Here is a 22,324-nt window from a genome sequence, read left to right as displayed (position 1 = left end):
AACATAAACAAGCACTCAAATATTTCATACAAAATATCTGACCTCTTATCAGCTGACATTTCTTTAAGTGATAACAATACAGACATGGAGTCTGAGCAAATAATACTTTTCCTAACACTATTTTGTTCTATCCACTGTAAACTAAATGAAATGGCTAACATTTCCACTGTATATACTGACAGATTATTAGATGTTCGACTTTTATGATATTTACTAAATTTCGGAATCCAGAAAGAAAACCCTGTTAAATTTCTTGACTCTCTTGACCCGTCAGTATATATAGGGATGAATGATTGAGTGTCATCTAACCTTTCTTCTACAACATTATCCCAGTTTCCCACACCTTTTCGTATTTTAATTACATTTTGAATATGAAAATCTATCAACACTTTTGGAAATAACCAAAACGGAGTAGGCGAATATAAAAATTTCTTAAGAACAACTATATCATTTAATTTAAAGGCTTCCGCAATCTACACGATTTCCAAACCATACTCATACTTTCAATTGAAATATTGCCCTCCTACTTTCATCTTTCCCATAACCATATGCTCATCCTCTTCACTACCTTGTACACTAGCCCAATAATTTAATTTCAGCAACTTGAATCTTAGAGTCAATGGCATCTCTCCCATTTCCACTTGTAAGGACACTGTTGGTGTGGTTTTCATTGCTCCATAACAAATTCTTAAAGCCTGACTTTGAATAACTTCAATCTTCTTCAGTAATGTTTTACTTGCGGAACTATATACAATACTACAATAATCAATGACCGATCTGATCATTGCTATATATACCTGTTTTAAAGCCTTGGTACTAGCCCCCCAATCATTACCCCTTAAACACCTCGTAATATTTATTACCTTTTTACATCTTTCAACTATGTTATTAATATTCTCCTTCCAAATCAACCTTTCATCAAATATAACACCCAAATATCTAAAACTATGAACTTGCTCCAAAAGTTCCCTATATAATTTAAGCTCAATCTTAACATTTCTTTTCTTTGTAAAGACCATACTTTTTGTTTTGTCCACTGAAAACTTAAATCCCCATTCAACCAATTCTCCACTTTTATTATTGCTTCCTGAATTATCTTCTGCAAGTATTGAATGTTCCTTCCCCTTTTCCATAATATTCCATCATCTGCAAACAATGCTTTCCCAACATCATATCCTATCTCTTCAAATGCATCATTGATCATAATAGAAAACAGAACAGGACTGATCACACTTCCCTGTGGCGTCCCATTGTCAACTCTATAACTCTCTGACAATCTATCACCTATTTTTATCTGAATGTATAAATTAAACAAAAAGTCCTTAATCCAATCATATTTTCTTCCTTCTATCCCCAACCTTTTTAACTTAATCAGCAAGCCCTCCTTCCACACCATGTCATATGCTTTCTCAATATCAAAATAAACTATAACTAAACTCTCTTTATTGTTTTGTGCTTTCCTAATGTCATTTTCCAAACTCACTATGGCGTCCATCGTTCCTCTACCAGTTCTAAACCCATTTTGATATTTCATTAACAAATTCCTACTTTTTAAATAATAATTTAACCTATCCGTAATCATTCTTTCCATTACTTTACCTATATGAGATGTTAAAGCTATCAGCCTATAATTCTCCGGAATACTTGGATCTTTCCCAGGTTTAATTATCGGAATTATTACTGCCTCTTTCCAATTTTTCGTAATTTTCCTTTTTCCCAGACTTTATTATATAACTCCAACAGCCTTCCCTTCATCTTATCCCCTAAATGTTTAAGCATCTCATAATTAATACCATCCTTACCAGATGACGCCACTTTAGTTCTCCCCATCGCTCGCTCTAGTTCAAAAACTGTAAATGGAGCGGCAATTGTCGTCAGTCTCCGCCCACCATCATCTTCAACAATATTGGTCCTCTTAGGTGTGTTCTTGCTGTGTCTTTCTAAATCCATGCTTTCGTTCTTTTTTAAACACAGAAACAGTTTTGTTTACCTGTTTGTAGCTACAGTTTCGCCGACGGCTGCCGGCAGTAGAGGGCGACAACGTCCTCTGCTGCCCGCAGATAAACGGAGAAGGAAGTGACGCGCCACCATCAGCGTCAGCCTGAAGAAGCCGGCAGCCGTCAGCGAAACTGTAGCTACAAACAGGTAAACAAAACTGTTTCTGTGTTTAAAAAAGAATGAAAGCATGAATATTGGTCCTTCTAGTTTCTTCTCTTCTTCTCCATATATCTTCCGACAAATTATCATCACTATTAATTTTTATAAAAGTTTTAGCCAACATTTCAGCTTTCTCTTCATTGCTAATAGCAACCTCTTCACCTACCTTGAGAACTGGGTATCTAAACTCTCTATAAACTCCCTTCATTTTCCTTATCATACCACAAACATCACTTACAGACGTAGTTCTTCCTATTTTATCACAAAACCCTCTCCAATTTTCCCTTTTCGCTCTCTTAACTACTCTTCTCGCTTCAGCCTGTAATCTTTTATATTTCAACAAACGGTCAAAATTATGAGACTTTCTCAAAACTTTCATACTTTTATTTCTCTCCTTAATTGCATTTTCACATTGTTCATTCCAACATGGAACATTCTTCTTCTTCATGGTCCCTTTGCTTTTATGGATAGTAACTTCCGCCGCTTCAATTGTCACTCTCCTAAAAATTTGTTCCACCATGTCTATATCCTCTTCCATATTAATCCTTCCATTCTCTTCTTCACACATAATTCTAAATGTATCCCAATCAGCTTTTTTAAACACCCAACGACCAACACTTTTGTCCAGATATACTTCCTTACTCCTATAAAGTTTTGTAAAAATTATATAATGATCACTCCCCAGATTAAGTTCCCGAACTTCCCAATTACAGTTTCCCGCTAATGCATTCGACACTATTGTTAGATCTTTAGCCAAGGTTTTACCCGTAGTCACGTTCATCCTTGCCCCACTACCATCATTTATACAGACTAAATTCATATCATCCATGAACTCTTCAGTGATTTCCCCATTCTGATTCTCCTTAGTTCCTCCCCACAAAGAACTATGAGAATTAAAATCCCCACACATTACCATCTGATCATAGTTCCCTTCCAGAATTAATTTAAGCTTATTAATATCCAATTTTTTGCATGGATTATAATAATTGACTATATACAACTTCTTATTATTGACATACAATTCTATTCCTATATATTCTTCATCAGTTCCTATTTTAATTATTCTATAATTCAGATTAACATGAATAAAAGTAGCACAACCTCCTCCAATTCCATCTTCCCTATCACATCTAATTATTGTGTATGGATGTAATTTAAATTCTAATTTTTTATTTAACCAAGTTTCTTGAACACAAATAATATCCGGTTTCTCCAACAATTCATCAATATAGCTTTGAAATTTTTGTCCGTTAGCAATCAAACTCCTAGCATTCTATTGTAAAATCCCAACCTTTCACTATCCCAAACCCTTCTTGACTGGAACTCGCACTAAGGTTGTTCCTGACCTCCTCCCATGACAACTCAGTAACGTCCAGATGATGAACAGCTGCTTTCACAATGATTTGTATCCTTTCCATTTTTGATTTTGTTTCCATTGTTGCATTTAATACTCCTGCAATGTTAGTCACTAATTTCTTAACCTCTATCCACACTTTCCCGACCTGTCCAGATCCTTGAGCTGAATCTTGTGGCATCGTGTCATTTATTCTCACTGGAGCCTCACCCACCAATTTAACTGCTTCTGCATAAGAAACTTTAATTTGAACTTTTGTACGTTGTCCCCGAGTTTCCCTCCTCATCACCAGGCAACCTGCATAAGCGGGGCGGTGTCAGGCTTGATCACCAGGGCTGGGTGATCTTGGCTCATGCATCCACTGGCCAGGCTGGCAGCCATAACATGAGGGAGTTACTCCAGTCTGTTATGGTGAAGAAGGTTCTTTATTTACTGGTTTTGACTACAATCCAAACCTTCAGCTGTGGTCATGATATCTGAAGCATGACCAACGTCAAGCAGCTGCTCCTCCTCATTGAAGAGTCAGCTGAGGCGGTTTAAGCATCTGACCAGGATGCTTCCTATGGTGCCTGGGAGGAGTCCCAGAACTCACCAAAGGAATCATCTACCCTCTCTGTACTGAGAATCCCGTTGTTTGGATCCACCAGGAGGAGTTAGAATGTGTCGCCATGGAGACGGATGTCTGGGCTTCCCCACTAGACACGTTGCTGTTACAACTTTCTGACGTGTGCTTTAAGCATTGATATCTTTTAAGTATTCACTCACTTTCTGTTCTTTTAGGTCAACTTCATCCAGTTTGTCAACATCATTCGGATCTTGGTTCAGAAGCTGCGGTGTCCAGACATTGGCGGCAACGACCAATCCCAGTACAGGTGGGAAGCATCAGATTAAGACTAAGACAGGCTGAGAGTGAGTCTGGTTGCTGTTTCCAGCAGCTGCACCACCAGTTCTGTTCATTGGTTTTGATTGTCTAGATGGAGGGAGTCTGTTTGGTGGATGAAGTTCTTAGCTCCGTCAAAGTCTTGCTGAGGTTTGCAGCTGAGTGATGAGCAAACAAAAACAAAAGAATAGTCTCCCGTTAACAGAAAACCTTTTTAAAGAACACTCAAACTTAAACAAGTTCATAAAAGCTGATCCACATTCATCCCAATGAGCTAATGCTACACCTGCTCAGTCAGTCGAATCAAGATTTCAGCTGAATATCTGTATAACAAACAGATCAGCAGTGTTTTTTTTTAATCCCCAGCTGTCTGTGGAGGTAAGACTGATGCTGACACTCATGCAACCAGGCAGCCTTTGCAGAAGGAGGGTGAATCCTCTGTTTTGCTGTGCAGGAGCTACTTTTTCTGTCAGAAGTGGTGATTTTAACTTCAGACAGCTTTAGCCTGCAGTGAAGCCTGAGCTGTGTGGAGTTGTCAGGTATACTCTGAGACTCGAGAGCAGGAGGTGAAGAAGAGCTGAGAAAAATCAGCAGAATGCAGTAAATAAAGAGTCAGTTTAGTTCAGCTCTCAGCTGAGCTGATAGGTGGATCTTCTCTGGCAGCTGAGAGGAACATTACAGGAGCAGAAGTAGGTTCAGGTCTCCAGAAACAGTCTTTAATACATAGATCTGTTTTATTTTGGTATCCGAATTCTTAGAATATATCCATCGATGCTCTAGTTTTGTGTTTCTCCCCCAGGCGCTTGGCCAAATCCACCCTCCTGCTCATTCCTCTGTTTGGCATCCACTATGTGGTCTTCGTGTGTCTCAGCGAGTCCATTGCTGAAGATTATAAGATCTTCTTTGACCTGGCCCTGGGCTCCTTTCAGGTGTAACATCACACCCACTCGTTTAGTCCTGACTGATCCGTGAAGGTTTGCAGCTTCTGACTTTGCTCTCATCCTTCCAGGGTTTAGTCGTGGCCATTCTCTACTGTTTCCTGAACAGCGAGGTGAGTTCTCATTTATTTGATTTCAGGAGATAAAATTCATATATTTTGACTTTTGTTTTTATGTTTTTTGCCTTTTTGAAGCTTTTTTGCTTCTTTTTTGGATTGATTTTTCTTCTAAAATGTTTCTGGATTAGGCTGCAAAGTGATCAAATATGGTCACTCGCCCTAAAAGGGGTTAAATAATTGTGTTTTCTAATTTGCACTGTTGCAACAACAAGAAGATGCTGCAGAAGAAAAAACTAATATGTCTCAATAACCTTGATATTTCACAAATAAACTAACAAATCACAGTTTATGGCGCTTGAGATTATAATGATGTACTTTTATATCACTTAAGCTCCAGCTATTAAATATTTGAGGTGATTTTAGAAATATTCTTGTGATTTGTCTTTGTGCTCAACTTGAAAATCAGAGCTTTACCAACATGCAACCGTTAATAAAAATGTCACACCTGGAGGTCATAAAATATAGTTTTGGAAAATTTTGAAGACTTTGAAGATATATTTGTTTCCCTTTATGGAGCATAGCTTCAAAGCAGACATGAAATTAAGTAACATTTAAAGATTTATATTTGTGTGGTTCAGGTTCAAGGAGAGCTGAAGAGAAAATGGCGGAGCGTGTGTCTGAACTGCCACCTGAGCAGAGTTCAGCACTTCAGCAGCAACTTTGCCTCCAGGAACGGTTCTGAGCACATGATGCAGTTTCACCGTAACTCCAGGGCCCAGTCCATCCTGCAGTCTGAGACCACCGTGCTGTAAGGGAATAAAGCTGGTGCAGCCTCCGGATTAACCTGGGGCAGAGTTCAGGACATTAAAGGAAGAGCTACCTGAGATGAAAACCCACATAGGTGTGACCCGATCTGCAGGTGTTGGCTTTACACGTCTCTGCAGGCCTTGAGGTGTTTCCACAGCGAACAGGAGGTGTCTGGGTCTGAGGAGCACTTTGTTTCTCAAAGTAACAAGCTGGTTTGACTTTAGCTGCAGGTCTGCACGAGTTTAACATTTACATACTTGAATGTTTCATTCATGACAGTTTTCATTTTCATGTAAAGGTTTGGAAACTGCGGCTGTTGTTTTAAGTCCATTAAGGCCAACGATGATGTTCACATAAATCTGAAATCAGACAAAAAATAAAAACAGTAAAAAAGTCCACATTCTCATGAAGATGGGATTAATGTGGAAGATTCCCAAAGCAGGAAAAGTGAGACTCCTGTCTGCTGCAGGAGATGAACATGAACATGGTGATGAGTTCACTGGACCTCAGCAACCTCCGGTTCCAGTACTCAGTCTAGAATCTTTGAAATGGGGTGGAGCAGGAGAATCTCATCATGGATGGATCTGATGTTGTTGTGTCATTCTGGACCAGAACCTCTGAGGGATGTTGTTGGATCTATGGCATGACTGGTTAAAGTGGTTCTAAATGTTAAGTGGGTCCACCCTGGTACTGGTCATGTGTTCCTAATGAAGTGGCCACTAAGATATGATATTCTTCATTTGTTTAAATGGCTGAAGATGAATCTGTCTCTCTTTGTTTTTAAATCTTGGATTAAGACCTTTGTTATTTTGAAAGCCGTTTATCTCAGGTCCACCATGTTGGTCTTCACTAAGCAGCAGATGGATCGGAGAAGCCTTCAGAACTGTGACCCAGGTCAGCGGATGACCCCAGGCCGTCTGAGCTGGAGATACATACAGAGCTGTTTTTGGGTTTTCACCCTTTTGGATATGTAATGAAATGTTTTTGATGCATGCTTTGATATTTTTGGACCTTTGGCTCTCTGTTAAAAAAACTCAAGTGCTCTGACTGAAGATGTTATTTAACTCAAAGGGAAACTTGCATCTGTGTGTTTCAGGAAGCTGAAGCTGTAGTGATAGATTTTAGTGTAACGCTCTTACTGAAACTGCATCATTTAAGGTTTTTTCAATATTTTTAAGTTTGCTTAAAATGAAAATTGAGGATTCACGTCCAGTGTGAGACTGATTTGCACAAATGAAATCATTTCTGAAAAAATCTTCAGATATAAACACTGGGTTGTGTCTCTTCCACCTTCTGAAGGTGAGATTTTTAAATAAGATGCTGCTTAAAATCTTTTCTGCCACATTTGAAAATCAAACAACCAGAGTTTCATTAGCTTTTATATATATTTTTTTATTTATTGTTTTTTTTTTTTTTTTGTATTTTTAATGTAAACTTTTTATCGTTTGAAACCTGATCTGAACGATTTAAAAAGCTGTTTTTGTTTATTTTTCATGTTAAATTATTACAAGACAACAATAAACCTCTGGCTCCTGACTTAAGGCACACAGCAAAAATCCACATTTTATTCACATAACCTCATTTCTAATTATATTCATCACCAGTAAGTCCAGTAAGCTATCTGGACTTCTGTTTTTGGTTCCTGCTCAGAGCTGCCTTTTCTTTGACAGATATTGTCTTATTTCTCAGCGATCTGAAACATAACCACGCTCCTGAGTGCTTCTTGGACTTTGTGACACTAAGCAGAACATTAATAAACATCTGCGTTCTAATTTTAAATTTTTAACTTGTAAAAATTAAGAAAAACACTCAGAGGTTTCATCGTGAAGCTGTATGTCTTAAGACCAGCGTTACAAAGAAGCTACAGCCTGGCGTCGCTCGTCAGAGTTTAAATCTAAAAGTCAGAATTACAAAGAGTCGGTGTAGTGGATTAACGACTGCCGGGATCCAGATTATCGTGTCTTTGTTCATTCATGACTTTATGAATGTCATGAACATTTTGTTTCTAAGCACTGACCTGCGTCAGCTGAGATATTTGATATTTGCTTTAGTTTAGAGGTCTTTACCCTGAGGTCACATTTGTTTTGTGAGATTATAATAATCCACTGATTCTGTGTCAAACTCTAATTAAACTGAGATAACTAAATCTGTGAGACAAAATGTTCAGATTAATGCAGACTGGAAACAATTGTGGAGTTTTAGTCAGAAAATGTCTTCTTCACTTAACCCGTTAAGCACCTCACAGGAAAACCTGCTGGTTTGTATCGTTGTGCAGTTGGGGAAATTAAAGTTTTACTTGGGAATTAAATGTACTCGTCCAAGTGACTGATTGGCCATTTAAATGTAGCTGAAATATTTTTAATTGTTAAAATATGTTTGCCGTGTTTGTTGTAAATCATTTCTTCTCCAGATTATCTCATCTTTAGTTTGTGTTTGTAAGCCAACTTCAGACTGAATTCAAGCATAAAGAGGAGATTTTGTTTAATTTTTTCTGCAGGGTGGAATTGATCTAATTGTCTTTGAGCACTAATGTAACGCCTTCAACATTTTAGGTGCTCCTAAGAAATGATGAATAAAAATGTACCTGTCCAATATTTATTTGTTATCAATGTTTAGTTTGATTTCCTGTAGATTCAAGCATGAGCCTCTAAATCCTCCTGAAGCCGTGACTCATCCCGCACCGCAGACCCATAAATACAGCAAACATTTTATTATGAGAAGAGATTACGAGTCAGATTAAAGATCTTTAAAACATTTTTCTATATGAGGAACAAATAAAATATGTATATTTTCAATAACCTTGTACTTTTCTTCATCCTTCCAGTTTAATTAATGAACAAAAAAGTGATCATGACTTTAGTTTTTGACTCAGATTATTGCTGGAGAAAATCCAAAACAAAGCAGAATTCCTAAAACTTTTTGAGAAAAGATCCAAAGAAGGAGCTGTTGTTTAGTGGACCTTCTTCTGCTCCCACCTCTGCGCCGTCCTTCCTGTGGGATCCTCCGTCCTCTGAGCCTGACCTCAAGGTGCCAGGCTGGATGTTCAGTCATCTCGGAGAAGACGGGCTGCTTTGATCGGAGCTGACAGAGCGACTCCAGGCAAAGACGCTGCTAATTGGGACGGAGAAGAAGTGGTGGGCGAGGGCTTTCCATCCAGGCGATGACTGAACTCTTGGCTCCTCGTCGCTGGTTGTTGTTCATGGACACTACAGTCCAGAACTGCCACTTTTCCATGATAATTGGTTCTTCAGAGGATCGGGATGTAGTTTAACCCCTGATGGCTTGTTGTAGGTCGGTCAGACTAATAGGTAACAACAGAATAGATTCTCTAGGGTTCTGTTCTATTTTTTAAATGAGAGCAAATCTTCAGAGTAAAAATGCATTTTTTAATGAGGTGGATGATAGATGAGTCTCATTTTCTCTCCCTTTCAGCACAGTCTGATGATTGGACCAGTTACATCACCAGTTCTGCTGTGAACGTGTCTGCAGAAGGTTAAAAAAAAGACAATAGAAGAAATGAACAGTCAGGAGAAGGATCAGCAGTGGTCTGAAGGAGGTTCCTCACATCTCCCCGTCTCTCCAGACACCGCTGTAATGTTGTGTTGGATGACATGGGTCCAGGGAGGAGACACGTGCATGAGTAAAGACAGTGTGTTGGGACGGTCCCACAGAGCTGACAGACTCTCTGCTCCTCGTTGCTTCAGGGATTGACTCTTTGATTTCAGCATCAAACCAGAATCCTTTGATTCTTGAGTTTTAATTCATCAAAATGAAGTTAAACGTAAACATGGATGTAAAAATAACATTTTTACTTTTCTTTAACATTTGGAAATTATCCCTTTGAGTCCGCATGAGTGTCTGTCTGCGTGGACGACCCGTCTAATGCAGAAGCAAGATGTTTGCTGGAGTTCAAAGGTCACCAGCAGAGCATGACGTTACCGTAACGACCAGAGGGTTCGGGGGTGGGGAGCTGTCACTCCTCTTCAGTCAGAGATGAACGAGACGAGCGCCTGAACCTGAAATCAGACCGACACTTTACCTCGTCACCTTGGAGGAGGCTAAAAATAAAATCCACACAAATGAAAGTCAAATTTATTTCCTGTGCCTCTGAGCTTTTATTGACCTTAACTTTGTCAACAAATGACCAACTTCCTTCTTTTTCCAGAAGAATTCCTCAGCCGTTTAGGTTAAAGGGTCACAGTAGTCCTATAGCAGGTTTTTAGATTATGCAGTGTCAGTTTCCAGATTAACTTTAACATAATTAGATTTTTACAGTCAGAGAATCACACCTGCTCTGACGCTGCTGTTTTTGTAAACGCAAAGAAATCTTAACTTATAATCCTGCAACTAATGGCAAAAAAATACTAACAGCATTTTTAAAGTTGTTTTTTAAAATGCCTTTCTAACCAGCTTGTTTTAGTCGTTTCTCTGCTCCAGCACTCCTGATTCAGTGGTTGAGTCACTGGTTGAGCAGCTCATCAGCCCCACAGAAGCCTGTTAACCACCTGCTGATTAAAATCAAACACCTGTTGTGAATCAGGGGTTGGTTAAATGGTTCTGAATAAAGCCACAATGTGAAACAGGCTTTATGAGGACATGATGATCAGGTGAATTCACCTCTTGGTCAGGTGTCCTGGAGCAGGACAAACACTAAAACATGCCGGACAGGGCTCCTCAAGGACCGCTACTATCCTGCTGGTTCATGTGGCGTTTTGAGTACATCTTTGAGTTAATGTACAAATAAATTAATCATGAAACCGGAAACAAAGTCAAAAGGGGAGTTGCCATGTTCTGCGTCCTCTCTGCTCATAGAATGCCCGCAAAGCTGAGTCCATAAAAGACGTCATATATGTGGATACTGGATCTTTTTTCAGGCTTCCCACAATTTGAATTTTCAGGAAACCCACATCTTGATTCTGGGTTTAAAAATGCATTGTAATTACTGCGTTACTGACCATTTTCTTTCCCTGTAATGCCTTACATTACCACATTACAGCAAAAAGCAATGCATTACAGTAATTAATTACATTTGTACCGCGTTACTCCCAACATTGATCATCACCATAAGAACTAAGGACCTAATGATGCTTCCCAGCAACGCTTCATTGTTTCCTGGTTGGTGGAGGCCAGACTCCTCTGTGGTTCTATCCAAATAACTATTTTATCCACATTAACTGGAGCGTTTCCATGCCTTAGAGGGACGTAAACAAACTGTATGAGTAGCTCATGAGGCTCTCAGGTCAGTGACTTGTCCACCATCTTCTGGGAACTCGTTCTGTAATTGAAAAGCATCCAGCAGGTCCTGTAAGGCAGCTCAGCTGATTGTGTGATATGCTGATGAGATGATGATGATGAGGCCATGTTTGAGTGCCTCCAAGCCAAAGGCTAGAGCTTTTGATGGAGTATGTGTAGCACACATGCTACATGTCTTCATCTGTGGATCAGTGCAGCAGCAACACGTGAAGTCTTCTTAGACCAGATGGTGTCCCTTACAAGATGTTCAGTTTTACTTTGAAAATGTCTGAACAACCGAATGACTGGATGTGAAAAGTGAAAGTTTTTACATTATTGCTGTCTTTGCTCTCACTGATGTAAACAAAGACATTAGCAGACATTAGCAGATCAGTTTCTTTGAGTCACCTAAAACCTTCTGTGTCTCCATGAGGCCCACATGTTCAACACCAGCAGCTGATCGAAGCTGATGCATCTGTCTGCTTGATTCAGGGATAAACAGCTTTGTAGAGACAGTTTGAGAAACAGTAACAGAAACACGTGTAATTTTAGAAAATAAATTAGTTTAATATTTATTGACTGGTTTTATCTGCTCCTTCTCCCTCTCACGTGTTGTCCTGTCTCCCCTCGTTAAGTGTCTATTGGACTCACCTGCCCCTTGTTATCCTACCCACCTGATTCCTGATCACCCTGTGTATTTAAACCCTCTGTTTGTGCACATCAGGTCCTTGTCTTGTTCCTGTGCCATCCCAGCAACTATTATTCATATTAACCTTCTGGAGGCAGGCGTTGCACATTTGCAACGTTAAAACCTACCTACTTGGTTACTCCACATATGTATTTTGTGAGCATTTTTTAACTCAGAAGTACCCCTGAAGGACTTAGTTGTCCATCCTTTTATCAAAACTTATTTTGAGCCTGAGAGGGTTAACAGTTCTTTTGTCTGTCTTCTTTTCCTGCTCAACTCCATCTGGGTCCTGGTACAAGCACCTCTACGTCATGACAGTTTAACTAATATGCAAAACTTAAGTTGTTGCTGATTTTCTTTTGACTCTTCAATGAAATAAATTGGAAATAAATAAATAAAAGTGTAACAGAGGTAAAAGTCCAAAGACAAACTTTAAAAACCGTCAGAAAAAGTGGAGAACTATTTATGAAGATTGTGTTCAAAGATCCGTGAGAAAATCTGGTTGTATCTGGACCACAGAGCAGGTCTTCTGTCATACAGCGTCTCTAAACCATGACTGTCCTCCAGAGTCCAGACCACATTCACTCAGCTGCTGCACGCTGCAGTTGGGTTTGGTTATTGGGTTGATTTAAGAAATTTGTACATTCTAGAAAACAAAATGTAGGCCCTATTTAGTGCAGTGAGATTCTTTTTACCATTTCTGTGTAACCATTGTTAAATTTCACAGAAATACATCATCAAAACTTGTTTTTTCATTAAACACCAAGTTCACCCATTTATTCAATACATTTACTGTGGTTTCTCAAGCATGAATGCATCGTCAGTTGATCTCTGTGGGAAAAACACACCTACATTCCTGTTTCAGGAAGTAGAAGTTACAAGGATAGGTGAGCAGAAGACAGCAGGATTTCAAGACTTATTTCTTGATATTCTGACATCTCACTGCTGATTGGCTAACAGCAACATGACTCTACCACTGACTCTGCTTTGCAATGTTTTATCTCCACAAATAACGCTAAAGGAGAGCTGCGCTGTGGTGGAGTTACTAACAGTTAGCATCTACTAGCCGAGACATGCTCTGTCTCCAACAGCCTTCCCTGTTGTGAGTCAAGATAAGTCCATGAATGCTAAATACAGTTTGATGTTGATCAGTGTGGCTGTTACCGACCAAGGTTTTTCTTTTCTATTTTCTCTCACCAGCTAATGCAGGAACAAGTGGTAGAAGAGTTTTTTTCACGTTCCGCCTGCATGTTAAACTCAGACTGACAGACTACATTTAAAAACTAACAAGTACAAAATGGTTTCTCAGCGAACTTGCTCTTCAAGATGTTTTTTGTTTCTTTAAAAATAACTTTCTTTAAGGAATCAGTGGAGAAATCACAAGAACATTTATGAAGGACAGGAGCAACCTGGAATGATCGGATCATGTTGTTTGAACCCAGTTTATTTTTCTGATTCACATGAAACAACTGATTCTGTACAATTGTGGACTTTGTGTGTCTTTCCTGACTATAAATATCACTTTAACTGTCTTTCTTTCACAGTTTTAATCATATTTAACAACCCAGAGTTTCGCAATCAGTGGTAATAAATGTGGAATTCCTCAAGGCCCCAACCTGGGTCAAGTTTCAAGTTTATTTATATAGCGCCAAATCGCCAAGTCCCAATCTGTGGCCATATGAAAATGAAAAGTTGCCTTTGGACTGTATGTTTTTGAAGATATTCTAATACATTCAACAATTTGCTGATGATTCTTGCATTGTATGATCTAGATCAGGGGTGCCCAATGCTGGTCCTGGAGGGCCGGTATCCAGCAGGTTTTAGTTTCAGCTCCGCTTTAGCACACCTGATTTCAATCAGCGGGTGATTAGCAGGCTTCTGCAGAGCTTGGTGAGCTGCTGCACAGGTGATTCAACCTCCAAATCAAGTGTGTTGGAACAGAGAAACCACAAACCCTGCTGGATATTGGCCCTCTAGGACCAGGATTGGGCACCCTTGATCTAGATGTACAAACAAATAAAAATACTGATTTTTAAAAGTCTTCATTGAAATACTTGAACACCAAACCATGAAAGAATTTAAACTTTCTCTCAAATAAAACAAAACTTTTTCTTTTTCTCAGATATTGGTTGTAATAACTAATTTACAACTTTTTACAAACAAAAGACAAAGAGTTGGTGTTTATTAAATGGCCTGTATTTGAAATAGCGCATTATAGAGTTCTGGAACCCCCCAAGGCACTTTACTACACAATCAGACATTCACACCCTGGTGGTGATGAGCTACATTGTAGCAACAGCTGCCCTCGGGTACACTGACAGAGGCGAGTCTGCCATACACAAGCTCCACCGGTCCCCCCCGAACACCACCAGCAGGCAAGGGGGGTTAATTGTCTTGCCCAAGGATACAACAACAGAGACAGACTGAGCGGGGATCGAACCAGCAACCTGATTATGGGGTGAGCACTTTGACGGTGCCGTCATCCCATACGTGGCAGGAGTCTCAGAGAAACTTAGAAGAATCTTCTCCAAACACAACATCCCAGTAAACTTTAAACCCAACAACACCCTCAGACAGAAACTGGTCCATCCACAAGAAAAAGGACCCAAACATAAGTTCAGAGGCATCGTTTATGAAGTCCAGTGTAGTGAGGACTGTCTAGATCTTTACATCAGGGAAACTAAACAATTACACAAGAGCATGCGGCACAACACAGGAGAGCCACCTTTTCAGGTCAAGACTTTGCAGTCCACCTGCACCTGAAGGACAAGGGACACTCCTTTGAAGATGACTAAATCCACATTCTGGATAGAGAATCAATCAATCAATCAAAGCTTTATTTATAAAGCGCCTTCCACGACCCTGTCAGGAAGCCCAAGGCGCTGAACACAATACATAAGAAATGTGAAACACAATGAATAAATAGATAATAAAAGCAATTCAAATAGTGCAAAAAAGGTAAAACATTAAAGTAGAAACAAATGGGTAAAACAAGGGATAAAGAGACCAAGGAAAACAGGGAAATAAAATCAACATAAAAGAGGGCCGACCTCAAACACGTTCAGGGAACGCCAAGCGAAAGAGGGGTTTTTAGGCAACTCTTAAGGATCGGCAGAGATGGGGACAGCCTAACTGAGAGTGGTAACTGGTTCCAGAGTGACCGAGCTAGGACTGAGAAAGCTCGGTCCCCACGAGTACGACACCTAGAACGAGGGTCAGCGAGCAGGCCTTGGTCAGAGGAGCGCAGAGCGCGTGATGAGGAATGTCTGTTCAGGAGTGTGGCTAGATAGGGGGGATCACCACCCTGAAAGAAATTGAAAACAAAGACCAGGAGTTTAAAGTGTGAAAGCTAACAGACCGGAAGCCAGTGCAACGAAGCCAGAACCGGACTGATGTGGTCCTGTTTCCTGGTCCCAGTCAGAAACCTGGCTGCACTGTTCTGCACAACCTGTAGGTGACGCAGTGATGACTGACACAGTCCTGCATATAGAGAGTTGCTAGCCTGGCAAGCCAGACTAAATAAATGTATTAAACAAACTTTGCAAAGCAAGACTTTGGTCTAGTTCACTAGGCTAGAGAGTTGCAGTAATCAAGCCTAGAAATTACAAAAGCATGGAGTACCCCCTCCAGGTGGGCTCTTGACAGCATAGGCTTGATTTTTGCAAGGCGTCTCAGATGAAAGAAACTAGACCGGATCACAGAGTTGATGTGAGCATCAAATTTAAGTCCAGAATCAATTTTCACCCCCAAACTGGTGACAACTGGTTTTGAGTAGGGAGAAAGAGAGCCAAGATCAACATAACGACCCACAGCCCTGCTGTTGGGGTGAAAAACAATGAGCTCTGTCTTTCCCTCATTTAGATGCAGATAGTTGGCCATTAGACAAGACTTCACCTCATTGAGACAGGACACAAAGGACAGGATAGACTTTTCTCTTGACACAATGGAGAGTAAATCTGGCAATCGTCAGCAAAAAGATGGAACGCTAGGCCATGTTTATGAAAGATTGACCCCAGAGGAAGCTGATAAATGGCAAACAAAAGAGGGCCAAGGATCAATCCCTGCGGGATCTAGCTGAGAAGATAGCTTCTTTTAGCCTAGTGAACTAGACCAAATTCTTGCTTTGCAAAGAATGGTCTAGGCATGCTCCATTGGGACCTCAGCAGCTCCTACCAGGACTCTGGCTAGCCAATCACAGCTCTCTAGAGGGGTTTCAAACACATAAAGAGCTGTGATTGGTCCATAATGGTGGGCCAATCATAGTGCTCTATCTGCTTAGTGAACAAATCACAGAGCTTTATCCGCTTTGAGGGCCAATCGGGGCACTCTATATGCCTGGTGGGTGGGATGATGCAACAGAGTGAAACAAGAGTATGTCACATTCATTGTCCAGTGGAATGCGGAGATCATTTGAAAGACAACTGTAGAACCCGCCCCACAACCGAGAGCCGTCAATGGAGCGTGGCTTAAGCCTGGTTCATGCTTCTCCGTCAGCTCCGCAAGGGACAGACACGCACGGATTGACGGAAGCGTTTTGCTCTCATACTTCTCCGTCTCCTGGAGAGCGTTGCAAAGCAATTCCCCAGCAGGACAACAGAGGGCGTAGCGCTGTTCTGTGGTATCCTGACATGTATCGGTCCAAGATAGTGTGTTTATATATATTTTTTTGTGTATATAAGAGACTTTTAACACGGACATATTTGTCTCTCATTCTCCCAACTCTTCATGCGCTCCCAACCTCTAAACCCACGTTTCCTGTCATTTCCATCCACAAATAAAGTGCTTGTTGCGCATCTTTTCACTCCTCCAGTCACGGGAGAATTAAACGTTCATATTTTTAGAGTTTTTTTGCGAGGTATTCTTCAAGCTTCTCCGTGTCTGCCGCTAGTTATCCTCGGCTCTCTTTGCAATGGCGGCACTGTAAACAACAGCGGCGTCCTGACCAATCACAAGCTTGCGTAATCCGTCTCATTCGACGGATGTTTAAAAAAGTGGGCTCGACTCCGTACGTACTTGCGTGCCTGCCGGAGCCCTACGCAAGGACGGATAATGGCGTTGCGTGTCTCCACGCTGACGCAGACGGAGAAGCATAAATCAGGCTTTAGTCTGGCTTGCCAGGCTAAGCTTCTTTTACTCCTCTCTCAAACCATCTATCTCTGTCAAATGTGAAAAACCCACTTTAAATCGGGGAGGGGCTTAGATTTCACCTTTCCAGTACCTATAATGCTAGCCTGGCAAGCCAGACTAAATAAATGTATTACTTAAAACTTTTGCAAAGCAAGAATTTGGTCTAGTTCACTAGGCTACTATAATGCAGCTTTGAATCTCATTCCTAAGTAGTTTCAGTCTAGATCACACCTTCCTGCATCTAATCAACACGACTCCCTGTCTCAGGGGATGAAAAGGCAGAGGTACCCACAGTAGTTTTGGTTCGTAAAATAACAACAGACACCTACAGTTTATAAGCTTGACTCTCCCATATTCCGGTTTGAATTGACAAAGCTCCTCAGATGAGAAGCGAAACGTCTCCAAGAAACCAAAGAAGTCCAGCTGCCTTCATTTGAACCCTTTGGATTACCATGACCTTATATAGGTTTTTCAGTTTGTATATCTTGCAGTAATACTGTAATCTTTTCCAAGTGTAGTCTGTACTGCAGCAGTTCTGTGTCTGTACGTTACGTAAAGCTACTCTGAGATGGTCATTCACTTTTTGTATTGAATTGCTGCAGCGAAAGTAACAGAATGCATGCATTTACGTACCACAATAAATCCAACAAAACAAAAATATAGAAAGGCTTTAAATATAAAGGCAGACCTGATACATAAAATAAAGATGATTCTGTCATTTCAGCTGATGAGTGGTTGTTGTTTTTTTGTCAGTGTGTTATGATCGACTAAATGTTCCAGTTGAAAGGGAATGTGTGTTTACTGTTATGTACAATTATTTGATTTTGTAACATTTTTGCAGTGTTTTGCTGTACTGTGGTAGTTCATATTACTGTATTTTGGAAAATTATTGTAGGTTTGCAATGTGTGTTTTGAGCATGGAATTAACTGTTTTCTACAGATAAACAGTTTGTCTTTAGCAGCTGAGGGAGACCTCAGGTGGTCAAAACACCCTACTACACTTTGAAAGTCCTTCAGAAAGCTTGGTGATCTTTTAGTTCAGAGGTTACAGGAAAGTCTGGTCAGTTACTGTAAAAGTAAAAGATAATAAAAAGAGGAAGAATCAGCACATTCGCACAGAACATCACCTACAAAAAAGTTTCATTTCTGGATCCAACTGTTGGCCATAAAATCAAGAATTTTCTTGACAGAAAGAAATTTACATTTCATTTAATTGAATTATTGCATTTACTTGATCATCATTATGTAATAAAAACTATCCCATAAACAAATATGTGAAACGTGTGAGTTACTTTAAAGGCATTGTCTCTGACATGTTTTGAACATTTTTTGCCACATTGCTTAAAATGCTCCTCACACACCTAAGGCAACCAAAAAAATGAAATGTTTTATAAAAACAATAGAGATTTTGATATCCTCTGAAACGCACTCCTGGAAAGAACTCATCCAGTCCAGCGCTGGCCCACTACCTATATAATTGGCGCTGCACAGAACACCCTCTTGTGCAGAAATGGTTATGGCGCAGCAGCCGAAAGCATCTGAGCTGCATAGTGTCGCGGACGGGATGTCCCGTTCTGCTTGAAAATCTTATTTAAAGACTTTGTGGTGGAAATAATTATTTGACCCCTGGCTGATTTTCTAATGAAATGCAAACCCATTTCTATCTTTCATTTAAAGTTAGTTTTTGAATTTTCCTTTTGATGTGATCTGTCACAAATAAAATACACCTAACAATAAAATGATACTGCTGTTAGACTTTTCATTTCTTTGTCAGTGGACAAACTTACAATGTCAGCGATGGGTCAAATAATTATTTCCTCCTCTATTTTGTTGGGACATATTTACGTGATGGAGTTGTTATCTGGAAAACTTCAACGTTTGTGCAACACGTAATGGTGTGTGTTTGTGTGTGTTCTGTGTTTTGTTGGTGGGGTTTTACTAGATTGTCGTTTGCACTGAGCTAATGTGATTTTGAGGCTGAGAAAAAGAAAGCTAAAAACTTGTTTTTCACCATAAAAACATCACATGCTATAAATGCTAGCACACTTAAATTGCTGGGGGCGGCACACAGAGCGAGCAGCAACTGGAGGTTCGGTTCAGAGTAATCTCTGGAAATTGTGTGTCAGTCACAAGCAGTGTTGTATAATTTCCTGCAACCATCCCATTCTGTGATTGGGGGTGCCAAAAGGGCTCAGACCTTTTGATTGTTTTTGCTTTTTTTATGTAGCATGCTAGAATGTTTTTGCCAAGAAGGAAGACGGCAACTTTAAAACTTGTTTAGATTTTTTTCTCTTTGTTTTAGTGCACAAGGATTTTCTGATTGATTTCCTATCGATCAGACCAGATCCTACATTGGAAACTACAAAAAATTTATTTTATTGCTTCATAATTAAAGAGTTATTGTATATTATTTCAGGAATATATAGAAAACCTTGGTGCTTTCTGTAGACGGGGATTTACAGTGGAAAACAAATTTCCCTTCTGTTTTTCCTCTCATGCCACACCTCTTCCAGGAATCAAAACAAAACGTGGGAAATCTCTCTCCTGCTGTGTGTCCATGTTTAAATGTTCCCTCCCCTTCATTTCAGACTAAGATGATAAAAGAACAAGGACCGCAAACGTGTTTTGGTTTGTTTTTAAAGGGATTGTACCTTGCAAAATCCACTTTTTGTCATGACTCCCAGGCTGACACCCTCCTCTGCCTCTGCTGCCTCCTCAATCAAGCCCTCAGCCACTTGGGACATTCCCATCTGCATCTGGTCGGCCCAGCCCGGATAGCATATAGCTTGCTTACATATCTTGGTGGCCTGCCTTTTTTCAGGGTGCAACGACACTGTTTTTCAGCCCTCTTGCTGAGGTGGTCTGCTTCAGGCTGATCAGGGCCAACACACCCACAGGTCCACAAATTCACACCTTCCATTAGAGCAAGCCTCACATGGGCTTAAGGCATGCTCAACTCATCATCATTCATTATCATGCTGATTATGTAGAAGCTGAAAATGTCTCTGACTGCATTCCTTGCATACCTATGCAAGGATGTTTGGAATCAACCGAGCCAGGCTGGGGCCAACTGGAGCTATCCAGGCAGGGCCGACCAGGTACAGATGGGAATGAGGCAACAACAAACTTTGCAAAGCAAGAATTTGGTCTAGTTCACTAGGCTAGGTCGGCCCTGTATTACCTTCACCTGCACCCTGTCATCAGCTCATCACACACACCTGCTTCCACTGCTATATATTCACCAGCCAGCCACCAGTTCCCTGCCAGATTATTGAACGCACTTTGCCAGTAGATCTTCCAGCCTTTCACCTTGCCCGATCACAGCCTCCGGACCTCGTTTTCACTCCTGACCTCTGCCTAGGACTCTGCCTGCCATCACGACCCTCGACTGTCCTTGACCTCTTCCCTAGCCTGCTCCACTTACCTGCTTTGCTTCATTCTGGTTTTTGACCCACGCCTTCTCTCCCTTTCAGTCTCCTGCCTCGCCTTCCTCGGGTAACGCCACATCTAATGAAAACTTTTAAAGGTGCTTTACAGTGTTCGGTGTCATCACAGGTCCCTCAAGTTCAGCTCATGACACTTTTTGGAGCCTCTGACTATGTTATATTGCTATTTCCTCATGAAAGGCATCCCTTAAGTGGGTTTTGGCTTTATGCATGTATTCTCAGCTGCAGATTCCCTTTAGCTCTATTGTAAACGTCAATGTCAGAAACGTGATCGTTTTCTAAATCCCCACAAAAAAAACTGGAAACTTGTTTTTTGTCTGTTTTGTTTTCTGACTAGTTTTCTTTTTGTTTTGGTGCAAAATGGTTTCCTTAATTTGTCCAAGTGTCAGACCTAACAGATATGATGCCATCAGTCCTGTGGAACAAAAGCTAATTAAAATCTGAACTTGTGGCTTCAAAATGAAAATGTTGTTGAATGTTGAATTCAGCAACATGTTCGATAATTGTTTTTCAGATAAAATGAAAAAAGTTGTTCCGGGTCCAGGTCGCGGGGGCAGCATCCCAACTAGGGAGCTCCAGACAACAAAATTATATAAAATTAAGCATTATTGGCAGTGGGGGAAGACGTCATGGACGCAAATTTTTTTAATATAATTTTTAATGGGCTACATGCAAGCCTTTTGGCCAAAATAAACGTAACAATAGGCTATTTATTTGACCGTTTATGACTCCTCATCTAATAAGCAGCAAACTCACGACAGCAATGTGGTAGCCCGGAGGTATTCTACAAACACAAGAACAGTGCTAATGCCTATATGTATTGTTTTCACATTGTTTATGACAGCCTCTAGGTGTAAATGTCATTTTTACTAATTGCTCTTTATCTTTGTCTCATTAGTGAGAGGCAGCTGATGTCCTATGCCATGGAACTGCTCATGTACTCAGAGAAATTCAGGAAAGCTCTGGACTCATCTCATTGTGTGGACATTTTTATTTTATTTTTTTCGAAGGTTTTTGTAAGGGCAATAAAAGCTGTTGCTGGGCGTTTCATTTGTCTGAACTTTTTTTCCAAAGCCAAACTTTTCTGCTTTTGTGTTTACAGTTTATTCTTTACAGATTAGTGTATGGTCAATATCAGTTTACTAGTCTTGTGAATTGTATACTTAATGCAAAATATTTTAGTAATTTCTAAATCAATACATTTTGTGTCAGGGGGCCAGCAATTATTCCTGTTAACAGAATATATGAAATGCATATATACACATGTAAAAATTACACATCAGCAGCTTCTCACTGTAAAGAAGCAATAAAAAATCATAAATATTAACTACTCACTCGTATGAACTTAGACCTACTGTTAGTTCCTGTAATAACAAATAGTTGAAAGTTAAATATTGTTGTAGGAGGCGTGCTCCCAAAAGTGGAGGCTAGTGGGCTTAAGGGGTTAATTAAAACGATTTCCACTAATTACTTTTTCTGATATTTAATTTTATTGCATTTAAAATAAACACTTGCACATACATTACTCACCTAACTTCAGTAAGCATAGGTATGTTGTGCCTATTGTCCGGCAACTGATTATTTGTTGGTGGTATCTGTGTTTTATAATCTCACTGGGGATGGCCAAAAAATCCAT

General features: G+C 40.1%; 1 protein-coding gene across 3 annotated transcripts in view; it reads left to right on the top strand.

Annotated features, from left to right (window-relative positions):
• vipr2 (vasoactive intestinal peptide receptor 2) overlaps nt 1-8,789 on the top strand; it is a 55,967-nt gene extending 47,178 nt beyond the window's left edge. For all 3 annotated transcript variants that reach the window (XM_070541537.1, XM_015956024.3, XM_054743509.2), the window contains 4 exons: nt 4,292-4,383; nt 5,191-5,320; nt 5,401-5,442; nt 6,027-8,789. In XM_070541537.1, coding sequence (XP_070397638.1) covers nt 4,292-4,383; nt 5,191-5,320; nt 5,401-5,442; nt 6,027-6,200 — 438 coding nt within the window. In that variant the 3' untranslated portion in view covers nt 6,201-8,789. The remainder of the gene's footprint in view (nt 1-4,291; nt 4,384-5,190; nt 5,321-5,400; nt 5,443-6,026) is intronic.
• The last annotated feature ends 13,535 nt before the right edge of the window (nt 8,790-22,324 follow it).

This window comes from Nothobranchius furzeri, chromosome 11 (genome assembly GCF_043380555.1).
Source record: "Nothobranchius furzeri strain GRZ-AD chromosome 11, NfurGRZ-RIMD1, whole genome shotgun sequence".
Lineage (NCBI taxonomy): Eukaryota > Metazoa > Chordata > Actinopteri > Cyprinodontiformes > Nothobranchiidae > Nothobranchius > Nothobranchius furzeri.
Note: the sequence above shows the minus strand (reverse complement) of the source record. Positions and strands in the feature narration are given on the sequence as shown.